We start from the raw sequence: 12,170 nt of genomic DNA, 5'->3' as shown, positions 1-12,170 counted from the left end.
AACTTTTCCTATTAACTCCTGGCTAAAACCTCTAAGTATTATTATAAAATGCTTCGTAGAGAAATATGATTTTTTTTTTCTTTGCACTGCATCAGTGTGACATGTGATTTAAGGTATCTCCTTTGCAGAGACTGTGGATACAGGCTAATCTGTCCACATTTCAAACCTGTTGCCCAAAGCTAGTGAGAGGAACAACCCACTGGCTATGGACAAGAAGCACCATGACTCATTCCCCAAGGATCTGGCCCCACAAAAGAGGCTTCTGGACCACCTGGATCTAAACAGCCAGGGCTGCTAAACTCTAACACGAATCCCGAACTAGTTTGGAAAGAAGAAGCACATGTTTTAACCATTTTCCATTTGGCTTTTAGTTGTTCTTTGACAAAGTATAACCACTTTAAATAAGAAATATTAACTTCTTTTCCTGTAAAAATTATTTAATTAATTTTCTTAACACCAAAAACAGGATGAGAGGGAAAGAGTGACTTATAAAGGGGAAGATTTAAGTGGCAATAAGGTCAAAACAATTCATGTAACTAATGAAACACATTAAATTTCAATCCAACCAGGGATCTCTTTAAATTAAAACACTTTCAGACTTAAGAGCCAAAAAACCAGCAGCTTGCTCTTCAAGAACCATCCAGTCCATATTATCACCACTTCTGTCCAACCAAATCTAAAATATAAGTATAGTTCTCCCAAATGTGGGCAATTTATTTTATTTTATTTTTTTTGTAAATAAGCATCTTATGTTCTTACTAGAATGTGATAAACTACAAGCATTTCCTAAGACACCCTTCTTCTGACACCAAAGCTATTTACTCAACGAAAGACTAATAAATCTATTTTATTCCTTCCAGCTACTCCTAGATTGATCAGGAAATTAATTCTCTGGTAAATTTGATATAAAGGTAACTCCAGATATAAAGGCCTGCAAAAACTGTACAGTAATTCTAATTTAAGTAGCTCCAAAAACTATACCCAACTAGCTAAACGTCATGTGCCAACTAACAAGTATCAAGATACATCATTCATTGTCTCTTCGGAATATCCTATCACCTGAGATACACACAAACTAACGGGTGACCTCTTGTTGCAACACCTGCTTCACCCATCCTCTTCACCCCTGGGCATTTTCTCCGAATATCTACACTCTGCTCTGTTCCCTTATCTAGAGTAGTAATGGCTCTTATTAACATTATTGCTTTTACTCACATGAATTATTTCATATAATCCTAAAACAGCTCTGTGAAGTGGGCATTTTAATCCCCACTTTCCAAAACAGAAAACCAAAGCACATGGCACTTAAGTGACTTAGCCAAGGTCACTAAGCTGATAAAAGGCAGAACTAAGACAAGAACTAAAATGTCAGATCCATGCACTTATTTCTATCTCTGTATGCTCTACAAAAACTAAAAGGCAGGAGGAAGGGAGATCTACTCAGTCGTAAAGGAATCCAAAATTCAAAGACAGCAGACTATTTTGAATTGCATGTAATTTACTCCTCGATCTATGAATGAACCACCCTTCTCAAGTGATTCCTGCAAAATCTAAGCCCTACTTCTCTCATTTTACCCTACCTTTCCTTCTCTTCAACTCTGCAACACACACACACACACACACACACCAATTACCCATGATCCAGGAACTTAGGTTGTTTAATTCAGCAGCTAAGATTTCTTTTAAATTATTTCAGTGGAGGAACTGAGGTGGACCTCTGGAAGAAATCACAGGTATTTTTTACATCCGTGAGTGCTGGCTGCTGTTCCTGTACCACAGTCCCACCACCTATGACCCATTAGCCCACTGACCGCACATCCAAAGTCTATGTTGGCCCCACCACTGAGAACACCAGTGAATGAGCAGAAAGGCAAGAAAGGCATTTTCTGGTCTAGATTGAATTTTATAAAACAGGAGAGAGAAACTGAGGCTACTAACAAAAATTGGATTTAATGTGTTTCATTCACTCTTCTTCCTTGGATCCCTATGTTGCTGGATTTTGTGAACACAATGAATGCGGGAAAGCATTTCGATTCCTTGATCTTGTGATCATTCCTGGGGGGGAAAAAAATCCTTGAACACAGCAACAACCAAAAAAAAAGAAAAAGAAAAAAAGAAAGAAAGAAAGATAAAGAAAAACCCTCTCACCTGCTACTTCAGATGTTTTTAAAATGGGAATAGAAAAACCTCGTCCTTTTTTCCAAGGGTCTAGTGCCTGTACCACATTGTCTCTCATCTGTCAGTGTATCCACACACATGGATAAACAGTATGGGACATACAAGTAAGGAAATGCACATTCTAACTTAAACTTCCTTTTTTCCTCTAATAATTTAAAAATAAAATGTAACAGCTTGGATTTTAAATATTTAATCTGGCAAATATAGGAAAAATCATGAACTACAATGTCATATTTGGCAAAGAAAAATTTGGTCGGATAAAAATATCTGTGTTTTAACATTTTAGAAGGCATTTCCAATATTTTTAAAAATAAAATGATTTCACTGCTTCGGAAGAGAACAGAGGTAAAAACTTCTCTATTTTTGCATGCGAGAGCGTCATAAAGAAAGGAAAAAACAATCTTTATAGTTGCTAAAATAAATATTTAATTTCACATACTGGCAAATGTCCCCAAAGAAATACAAACTTCAAATTTACCAATGAATGGTTCACTACTATGCTCTGAAATTTAGTTAAGTCACAAGAGGCTTCCTCTAAGACTAGAAGTTATAAGATGGGATATATAAAGGTATAACATGAGTCTCATTTCTTAAAAAATTCTGTTTGACTCCGACAGGTTTAGTAGACAGTTTTTTCCAACACAAGACAAGTTTAAGAGGTCAAGTTTCAAAGTCAGTCATTTTAGGACTTAGATAACGTCAACCCAAAGCATAACTAAACTGACCAGTTTTACCATATAGAGTGACAATAAAATATTTTTATTGTAACGGCTGAAAATGTTGAAAAGTAATTATTAAGGAAACCATAAATATAAAAAGCTGAAAAGTCAACCTCAAAAGAGAGGGAAAAAGGAAATGGTGATATGAACAATCATAAAACACGGAAACTGAAAATCTAAGCAGAAGGAATCCAAATCCCTCTAAACGCCTGGATACTATTCCCCACCCCCTGGAGCAAGGAGGGCTGCAAATCTGTCCCCATCACTGTCAGCAAACAAAAGAAAGTCACTTCTACAGCCAGACCATGTCAAACAGAAGACATCGCCACTGTGGAGGGACGCCTTGAATCCACTGGGGTGTAAAGTCAGGGCTGGGGCTTTTTGTCAGCTATTACCATAAAAGAATAAGAGGAAACAGTGACATTACCGCACAATAGAAAGGTCAAACAGCTTGCAGCCATTTCATGACCCAGACAAGTCAAGGTCAAAGGATTCAGGTAGCAACTTAGCCAGGGCATAAGTTACAACACAAATGAATTGTTTTAACACATCAGCTTTGGTCAATTAAACCTAACAAGGCAAGTTGCATCACGTAGCAGGGTTCCTGACACCAAGGCCAGAAGCTGAGACCGACCTCATAAAACAAGGCTTTTAACATAGCATAGCAAATTTAAGGTAATCCATCCAGAAACTGCAGATGTCAGAATAATAAAATACAAGTTGTCCTAAGCAGGAACATTTTTCACACTTTAGAATTCACTAATAGAGGGGTATAGACTTCATATTGACATACTCGTGTTATTAACATGGGCATAAATGTAATCCCCTACTCACATGAATTACAGAATACACCCTATTTCAAATAACTATCTTAACATCTGTACTCATGAGCAGATTTCTCTTCCAAGCTCTACCATTCCTTGCTAAGAGTAGTATATTTCTCCATGCATTTTTTTCAATGTGATTTTTGAGAAAGGAAGTTTTTAAAAAAATCTTCAGCGTCATGCTTCATCTAAATATATATTAGTGTCACAGTATGAACTGATGTTTTATCAAACGCTTTTGTGTAGTTTTGTGGGAGATACATATATTTTAAAATGCAACCGAATGCTTTTTATTAAATTTTCTACTTTGAGACATGGAGTTGAAGCTAACCAGAATTTTAAAACTGCAATATATGTAAAGAAGTTTTTTCTCAAAGGCAATTCTTATTTTTTTTGCACTTGTTTAAACAAATCCCATTTTCAACCGATTTGTGCTCCATCCATAACTTACTACATGCTCTGAACTGCCTTAAAATGGGATTCTGAAAATAAACAACCTCCAGGCAACTCTCAGCTAGTAAAATTACTTCATCCATCACCCCATATTTTCAATTATATAGTCCTTATTCAGAGTTCTTTAATTTGTCTGTGATTCATCAACGTTGTCCTGTTTAAACTATCATCATAAACAGAGAGAATATGTGTATCTAAGTGTTTTATTATAAACAATATATTTATGCACAAGAATAGTTTGCATTCCCCTCTTAGAACACTGCTTGATGTAAATTTTGAGGATTTTTTTTTTTTCTTATATGTATGGCCTTCATTCAGCCTCAAGATCTTTCCACCTCTTTGGTTAATTGGTGGCCATTTCTTCCAATTTTCTGAATAATGTAACAACCAAAAAGCCCAAGCATTCAAGATCCATTAGACTCACATCCTGTAACATCCAGCCTGATACAGACTAATCTGCAGACTAATTCTGCAGGTCCCTCTTCCACTCCACACACATAACTTTCACAAGTTTCAAAGTTTGATGATTTATTCTCTATGCCAAATCCTAACAACGGAATTCAGTTAAATTAACCACATCACCAAATTAGAGTTCAAGGACCCAAGAATGTACTTTAAAGTGAAGTGACATACCATGTTCCCACAGAAAAAGTGAGCTTGATGGAGAGGAAGCGCCCCGCTTTGCTATGCTTGGCACCAAGGCGTGCTGCTATAACAACCCCTGTTTCCCAACGTATAACCACTGGTCCCTGAGATTTCTAAAATTATCCCTCCTCCCCACGGATGGAGGGGGAAATAGTTGGAAAACTTTACTTTGAACACGATGGTGGCTGATCATTTGCTTGGATACAGCCCATACCCTGACAAACACCTCAAGCGTCACAAGGTCAACTTTAATCAGCTTCAAACGAGAAAATGCCACCCTTCCAAACAGAAGAGACACTTCCTCCCAAAACCAGTTTCTGAGCCAGGGATCATCCTTGCATTTGGCCATCATTTTCAGATATTTAGTAATTCCCTATTCTAATGAGCATAGCATAGGCTAACACCTGAAGCTTCAAACAAGGCAGGGGGTATTGATTATTACGTCAGTTATCATGGAAGCCACTAGGATGACAGACATGAAAACTTATCTTAACTTTTAAGACTTCCAGAGAATTCTGACTCAGCCTCCCACTGGGTCTCTCCCTCTTTAGGTGCTCAAGTTCCAGCTGGTTGGCGAAAATGGCAAGAGCAAGAGTAACTGGCAAAGAACAGTATTTTAGGCCCACTGGTCTTGTTTTTCACTTCAAATGAGCAGAATGAAAGTTTATGAGGGGACAGACTTGACTAAGTCAAGATATCTTGGATTCGTGTTCCAAATTAGAGTGCCAAATTTAAGAGGGAAAAAAAGTTAATAGAGGATTAAAACTCTAATCTCCTTTTGGCAGTTTCCTCATAAAATCCAAATTTAAGGAAAAACAAGTAAGTAAATAAAAAATCCTACCCAATGTAAAGTACAGTTATGTGTGGATATACTTCTTCTATATGACCTCAGAAAACAGGAACTTTAACTAACTAAAGCAATAGCCACCCTGAATGGCTCCTGCCCAGCTCTGAATCTCCAGGTGCACTCTATATCTGACAGGGAACACCCTTTGGGAGATCTAACCATCATCTCCTGTCACTGCACAGTTCCCCCAAATTGCCATTATTCCTGAACATCATTTTTGTTCTTGTGCATATGGAGTTATTTTACCACAGAAGAGGCATAGTGCACTAAATTTGCAAATCCAAATGCATAATCTAGGGGAATATTTTCTACTACAAAATGTATAGTGCTGTACATTTGGTGACAGGGAGGGACACCTAACACTGTCAGCAGGACATTTTATCAACCTTTGCTGCCTCCAGAAAGTGGATCATTATATACTTTTTAAATATGTGAAAATCATAATTGATGGAATAAATATCTCTCTCTCCCTCTCCTTCTCTCTCTCCCTCTCTCTCTCTCCTCCCCTCCCTTTCTCCTCTCTCTCCTTTCCCCTTGAAAAGTGAGATCATATTAACAGCAATGCAAGAGCTTCGTCTGCCATATCAGAACACAGATGCCAAGCTTTCCCAGCTGGCAAATGGGGCCTTGGAGTTTAACTCTTGAATTGTCCAACATAGCAGTCTTACAGCGGGAACATCATGGCATGGCAGAGAGGGTGAACTTCTGGCCCCCAAGACTGTGTTTTCTTCTTATCAGTGAGAAAATTGCTAAGTATCTTATCTTACAATATATGTTCCCACAAAGGTCTCATTAAGCCTAGGAGCAAGACATGCCAGTAAGAGCCCTTCTTTATCTGGTGAATTGTGTGAGAGCCAGAATGCAAACAAATGTGCACTAGAGTTCATGAGTTCAGTCAAGGACAGGATGCGAGATGGGAAAACTTAACAGTGTTCCCCTAAATCAAACATGCACACAAACGTTATGCTTTCTGATCGTTTCACAATGTAAGCACAACCAAATCATCCTGGAGAGCAGCCTCAATTTAGCAAATGATGAAAGCTTGGTTATCCCCATAAAGGGAAGTGTCTGCAACTGAAGTGAAATTTATTAAAATGTTAAAATATGCCGTCAACTTGCAAACAATTATCTACTTAAGCTTTTCATTAAAAATAATAATAATAATTGTTACCCCAAAGGATTCTGAAAGTCAGTAACTGAGGGAGGAAAACAGTTCTTACCATTTGCTTCCTCCCTAATGATATGTGACAACCAGGAAGGATTCTATTTCAAAAACAATCACAATGATTACAACTCCCCCATAAACAAGTCACATTTTTCACAACTTCGAACTGTACTTTAACTATCATAACACCGAACAATAAAACAGCAAAAGTTGCCATCCACAATTTTAAGGGTTCCACGGAACGTCCTCTTTCATGACAGCCATGAACTTTCTTGAGTACTCCAAAACATGTTCAATAAGAGGGCAAAGGACGGTCCAAAAATCAGGTAGGCTGACTTAGTTTAAATTGGGATCTGTTAAATTCAGGACAACAGTAACTCTCTCTCGAGATCTTTAAACTTCCTAGTGCATTTCGACCTTTCTCTTTCTTCACAACCCTTCCCTGCCTCAGAGAAAGCCCAGTCTCCCCTGAGCCCATCCCATCCTGGCTTTTTTCCCCTTCAGACTGGACACAGCGTGGCAACCCAAGGCCTCCCCTAGGCCAGACTTCCTTCTGTGTAGCCCTTTGGGTAGAACTGCTAATACTTCTTATTAATTAACGAGATAACCGTGGTTAACCGGAAAGCAATATTAATGCAAACTATCTAAGAAACAGCAACCAAAATTATTTCAGCCTCTTGGTTGGTCTTTCTGGTGTTAGGGTTCCACACGGAGGTTTCCCCCCTCCTTTTTTTTTTTTTAACATGTATGCTGTTACTAGGGGGAAAAAAAAAAGTCCTCTAAACTTGTTAGTATTACTATAAAATTTGCAAGCGGGGAAACTAAAGGAACTAAAAATCACCTAAGAAATAAGCAGTGATGTGACTACAAGCCACAGTCAGTGCTAGCAAGCGTATTCCATGTCACTGCCTCCAGCCGGTCCTCTGCCCACTTCTCAGAGCAGCCCCCCACATCTCAGCAAGGTGTGCTGTGCAAGGCCTGCCTGGTTTTTTGTTTTGTTTTGTTTTGCTTTGCTTTGCTTTCATGAAGGTAATAACAAAGACAATATGGGGAACAGGTACCACCTGCCCAAGAATCATTGGACATCTTTAATATCTTTGGGAAAATGGAGGCCACTTTAGAGCTGTTTTTCCCTTTCATCTGTCACCATCTTAAAAAAAAAAAAAAAAAAACTGAAAAAAAAAAGGAAGGGTTTTCTATCAGCTAAGGTTTGCTGCAGCAAACAAGCAAGCAGCTTTCATTCAGGGATTGTCAAAAACTTTCCAGTGTGCCCACTGCAATGCGGATGCCAACCAACGAATCAAAGGCATTCAGCAACTAGACAAAGAGGGTCTGATGCCAACCTCGGTGCCACTGGCAACCATTATTGGCATCCAGCACAGTGTCTGCCTTTTTTTTCCCCCTCGCCTGGCACTTCACAAACAAAATGGCGGTTCTTGTAGCAACGAAACAGCCGAAGCGCAGCCCCCTGAATCAATAACGTCAAGTGATTTTATGGATTTAAACGCAGGGACTCCCAAATGATATGTATATTTTAGGTAAAGTGGGGGGTAGTATCATTTTATAAATGATTCTATTGAACATGACCCTTGCCTAAATGTAGAGAAATAGAAAAATGGACTAAATTGCGGTCAACCAGACTCTAGGCATAGAAGAGGCTGAATAACAAAGAGATTTAGCTTTAAAGGAAATCCTGCCCTGCGGCCATGGGATGCAAAAGTCTAATGAACTATGTATCAAAAATGATTTCAAAATGCATACGTTCTCCCCAAAACCATATCAGATGCAGATGGAGCACTAGAGCCAAAGCTCTAGTAACTCTTTCCACATTTCAAAAAAAAGAAAAAAGATGAGGCTGAAACTGCTGGGCATGAAAAAAAAAAAGTGTGGGTTGAACCAAAAGAAAAAGAGGGAAAAAGCATAGGAAGTTGGTCAACAATGAACTTTATTATTTGTTGGTCCTTATTTCATCCTCCAGAAGAGATGCAGTTTGTGATCTTGTATAAATAACCAAGAGGACTATTGACATTTCTAGATCTGGAAATTGTCAATATATTGTAACATCACTCCACACTGCAATGCGGATGCCAACTAACAAATCACAGGCATCCTGAGCTAAACAAAGAGGGTCTGATGCCAATCCTGGTGCCAGTGGCAACCATCTTTGGCATTCTCTCTGTTCTTTCTCGTGTTTTCCTCCCAGTCGTTTAGAAATGGGGAAAGAAAGAAAAAAAAGGGGAAAGGTAATTCTGTTGCTCATTCTGTTGCAATCCTTTTTCCTTTCTGATTTTTCTTTCATGTTTTTCTTTATACTTCTTTACCTGATTAATAAAACTGACCTAAGTGGATTTTCATATACTTTGAGGAGAAATAAAAACTCATGATGGAAGATATGCAGCCCGCTGACTGACTACAGACCTATCTTTTTAAATGCCTTCTTTAATCAACTGCACTGCAAAACAACATAATTAGCCTACATGTGACCCCCCGACAAAGACAGAAGTTTTGAAAAAGGGAAAATACAAAAGCTTCCTGATGCAAAAAAAAAAAAAAGCCAACAGATGTTAAGAAGAGATGATGCACTCACAGGTAGCAGAAGGTACAAGTTAGATGCACAGTGTCAAACAATGAAAGGTTTTTAAAAGAGAGACTCGAAACAACAACAAAATCAATGTTTTCTCTGAAAATGTGGTCTCCAAGAGTTTCTTAAAACTTTGATTATCATGACCGATGGTGCAATGCAGAAGGCATTTATGCATTTTTCTTTCTTCAATATATCTTCACAAATCTAAAGGATATGTTCTTTATTGTCAGTTCATCAACCAAGAGAGTTGGCTGCCTGCCCCAGGAGTGAATGTACATGCGTGCACACCTCAAGGACTAGCCTTTAAGCAAGTTAAAACACAAGCAGTAGTGAGGTGCTTGCAAATCTTTCCTCTCTGCACTAAAAAGTTACATGACCCACTTTTTAAAACTTTACTTCCAGCCTTGACTTTCACAACAGAGTTACAACACGTTTACAGTCAATCCAACACATGTACACAGCCCACCTTAAAATGTCACCTCCTAGACAGCTGTCCATCAAATTAAGTGTCATGTGTTAAAGAGCTTTTATTTCAGGACACACAGGGCAAAAACATATTTTTCCCCAAACCGTCATTATTTGGGCTTTAATTTTTAGGTGCATATAAAGAGTAAATGCAGTCCTTCGTGTAAAAAACAATATTTCCAAATGTATGACAATGAGCACCATTAACGAAAAATCAAAGTAGCTATTTTCAAATGAAATTTAAGCAGATTTCTAAAACTATACAGGAAATATAAAGACAAAGAGCACATAGTAAGTACCTAGATTTCTCAGTCAAAAGAGTAATTCTGATATCTTATTTTTTTGGATGATGATAAGGTTCATACCATTTACTAAATCCCACATTTATAAAACGACCATCAGATAACCGTCTGCCACCTGGCTGTCTGCAGGCCATTTTCCCTACCACCAGGCCAAGTTAGGAAATGACCCACCATCTATGGCAGATCAAGCTACAGTCCACTTTGGTAGGTTGTTTTTTTTAAATGTTTTACTATGGACTGTTGCTAATACAAGGACATCTACATGCCAACACATTTATTCGAAGAGAAGAAATACTCATCTCCTTAAGGAAAACATATTAAGATAAATAAACATAATAAAAATACTTCATGAATTTAAAAAACACTCAGCAAAAAACACCACCTATTTTTGAATTATTCCGGCAATATGTATACCACCCTCTTTATCAAGTATTTTTTTTAAATAGGTATGGTATGCGGTTTCTGCATTCTTTTTGAGATTTATTCTAAACCAGTGTAACCAGTCCACTTTCTGTTTTTGTTCTGTAAGGAGAGCTGCGACTTTTCCCCTCGGTAAGTTTTATGAATTTACATTCAAGTAAACGAACAATATTAAGTGTTCCCAAGTCACTCTGGGAAAATATTAGACAATAAATTATTTAAACAAGAACTATAATCCATTGAATCTACAGCGAATATTACACAATCAAAAGTAGGTGTTGATAGAAATATTTAAATTAAATTAATCTAGGTCTACATAAGATATACTTTCTGATACTGGCTATCTTAAGCATTCTGTAATAGGAAATGCTTATTCTGTTTTTCAGTGCAACAGCACTAGATGCGTGAACAAAGTTCATCTACCTCGTTAGTTAGGAGGCTAGTACAAAGATTATTAAAGAACGGTCTGACTACTCATAAATCAAGTTACATTTTCAAACTGGGAAAAGATGACTAGATGTAAAGAACGTAGCCAAGGACAAAAAGTGAAGTGTACTAAACTATAGTTTTCAGACAACTGTGTGTCTTTGAAAAAGTACTATCTCAAAGACATTCAAAAACGCATTGAATGTCTCTTTGTGGTCTTTCTTTAAATATCCATGCCTATCCAGGTAGGAAAGCTCCACATCTGTTTCCATGGCTTGCACATGGCAGTGGACAGCGAGTGGAAGAGGACATGACACTCTCCCCAGAGCAAGGGACCAGATCTAGGGACTTCCAGGACCTAGATATCTAACCCAAGCCAGGTATTCCGCGTGTGGGGTCTGCAGGCAGTGTGTGCCGGGCTAGAAGAAAGAACAATCTGCTCCTACCTTGCTCCTGCACGTAGTATGCCAAAAACAAATCAAGCTCCTTAACTGATACTGTGATATGATGTGGCTGGACACAAAGTGCTGGGTTTGTGCAATGTGGGGATTTCATGAGCCGCTCTCCATCGGTACTTTCCAAGGGGATGCCTTTGAACAGGATCACCATGACTAGATCCAGACGCCAGACTTTGTCTGCCTGTCGCAGGCAGTCGATTCTCCTAATCTTACCCTTCTGGTCGGGATTGGATAAGACACAGCACGGGTGCTTCTTGCCAGTCACGGTGAGCACAAAGTCCTCTCGGTACTCCTGGCGGATATCTTTGCGCAGTTTGGCCAGGAGCCTGGATGCCCACTTCTGTTTGATTTCAGGCTTTTCGCTGAGAAGCTCATCTTTGACTGCTCTTTCTTCATCCTTTGACATTCGCTTCTCGTGCTTTTTAAAGTACTTGCGTTTCCGAGCCTGCAGGTTGAACCAAGTATAGGCGATTGCACGGACATGTGGAAGTAGTGCCTCGATGAACGGGTGAAATTCATCCTGTGGAAGATGAGGGGGGAAAAGAAGACATACATCGTCAGTTTAGTGTTTTTTGGTTTTTGTTTTTTTTTTAAGGCTCAAAAAAAAATCAGATCACAACCCATGCCCAATTGGTACAAAAAGTTATGCATAAAAATAACATTCTTTTCTTATTTATAATTATC

The 12,170-nt window shown here is 38.4% G+C and overlaps 1 protein-coding gene across 10 annotated transcripts in view; it reads right to left on the bottom strand.

The window, feature by feature from the left end:
- NFIB (nuclear factor I B) overlaps positions 1-12,170 on the bottom strand; it is a 245,108-nt gene that overhangs the window by 225,907 nt on the left and 7,031 nt on the right. For all 10 annotated transcript variants that reach the window (XM_005660096.3, XM_021063648.1, XM_021063654.1 and 7 more), the window contains exon 2: positions 11,475-12,006. In XM_005660096.3, the coding sequence (XP_005660153.1) occupies positions 11,475-12,006 (532 nt within the window). The remainder of the gene's footprint in view (positions 1-11,474; positions 12,007-12,170) is intronic.

Source organism: Sus scrofa, chromosome 1, assembly GCF_000003025.6.
Source record: "Sus scrofa isolate TJ Tabasco breed Duroc chromosome 1, Sscrofa11.1, whole genome shotgun sequence".
Taxonomy (NCBI): domain Eukaryota; kingdom Metazoa; phylum Chordata; class Mammalia; order Artiodactyla; family Suidae; genus Sus; species Sus scrofa.
This window is presented reverse-complemented; position numbering and strand designations above follow the sequence as displayed.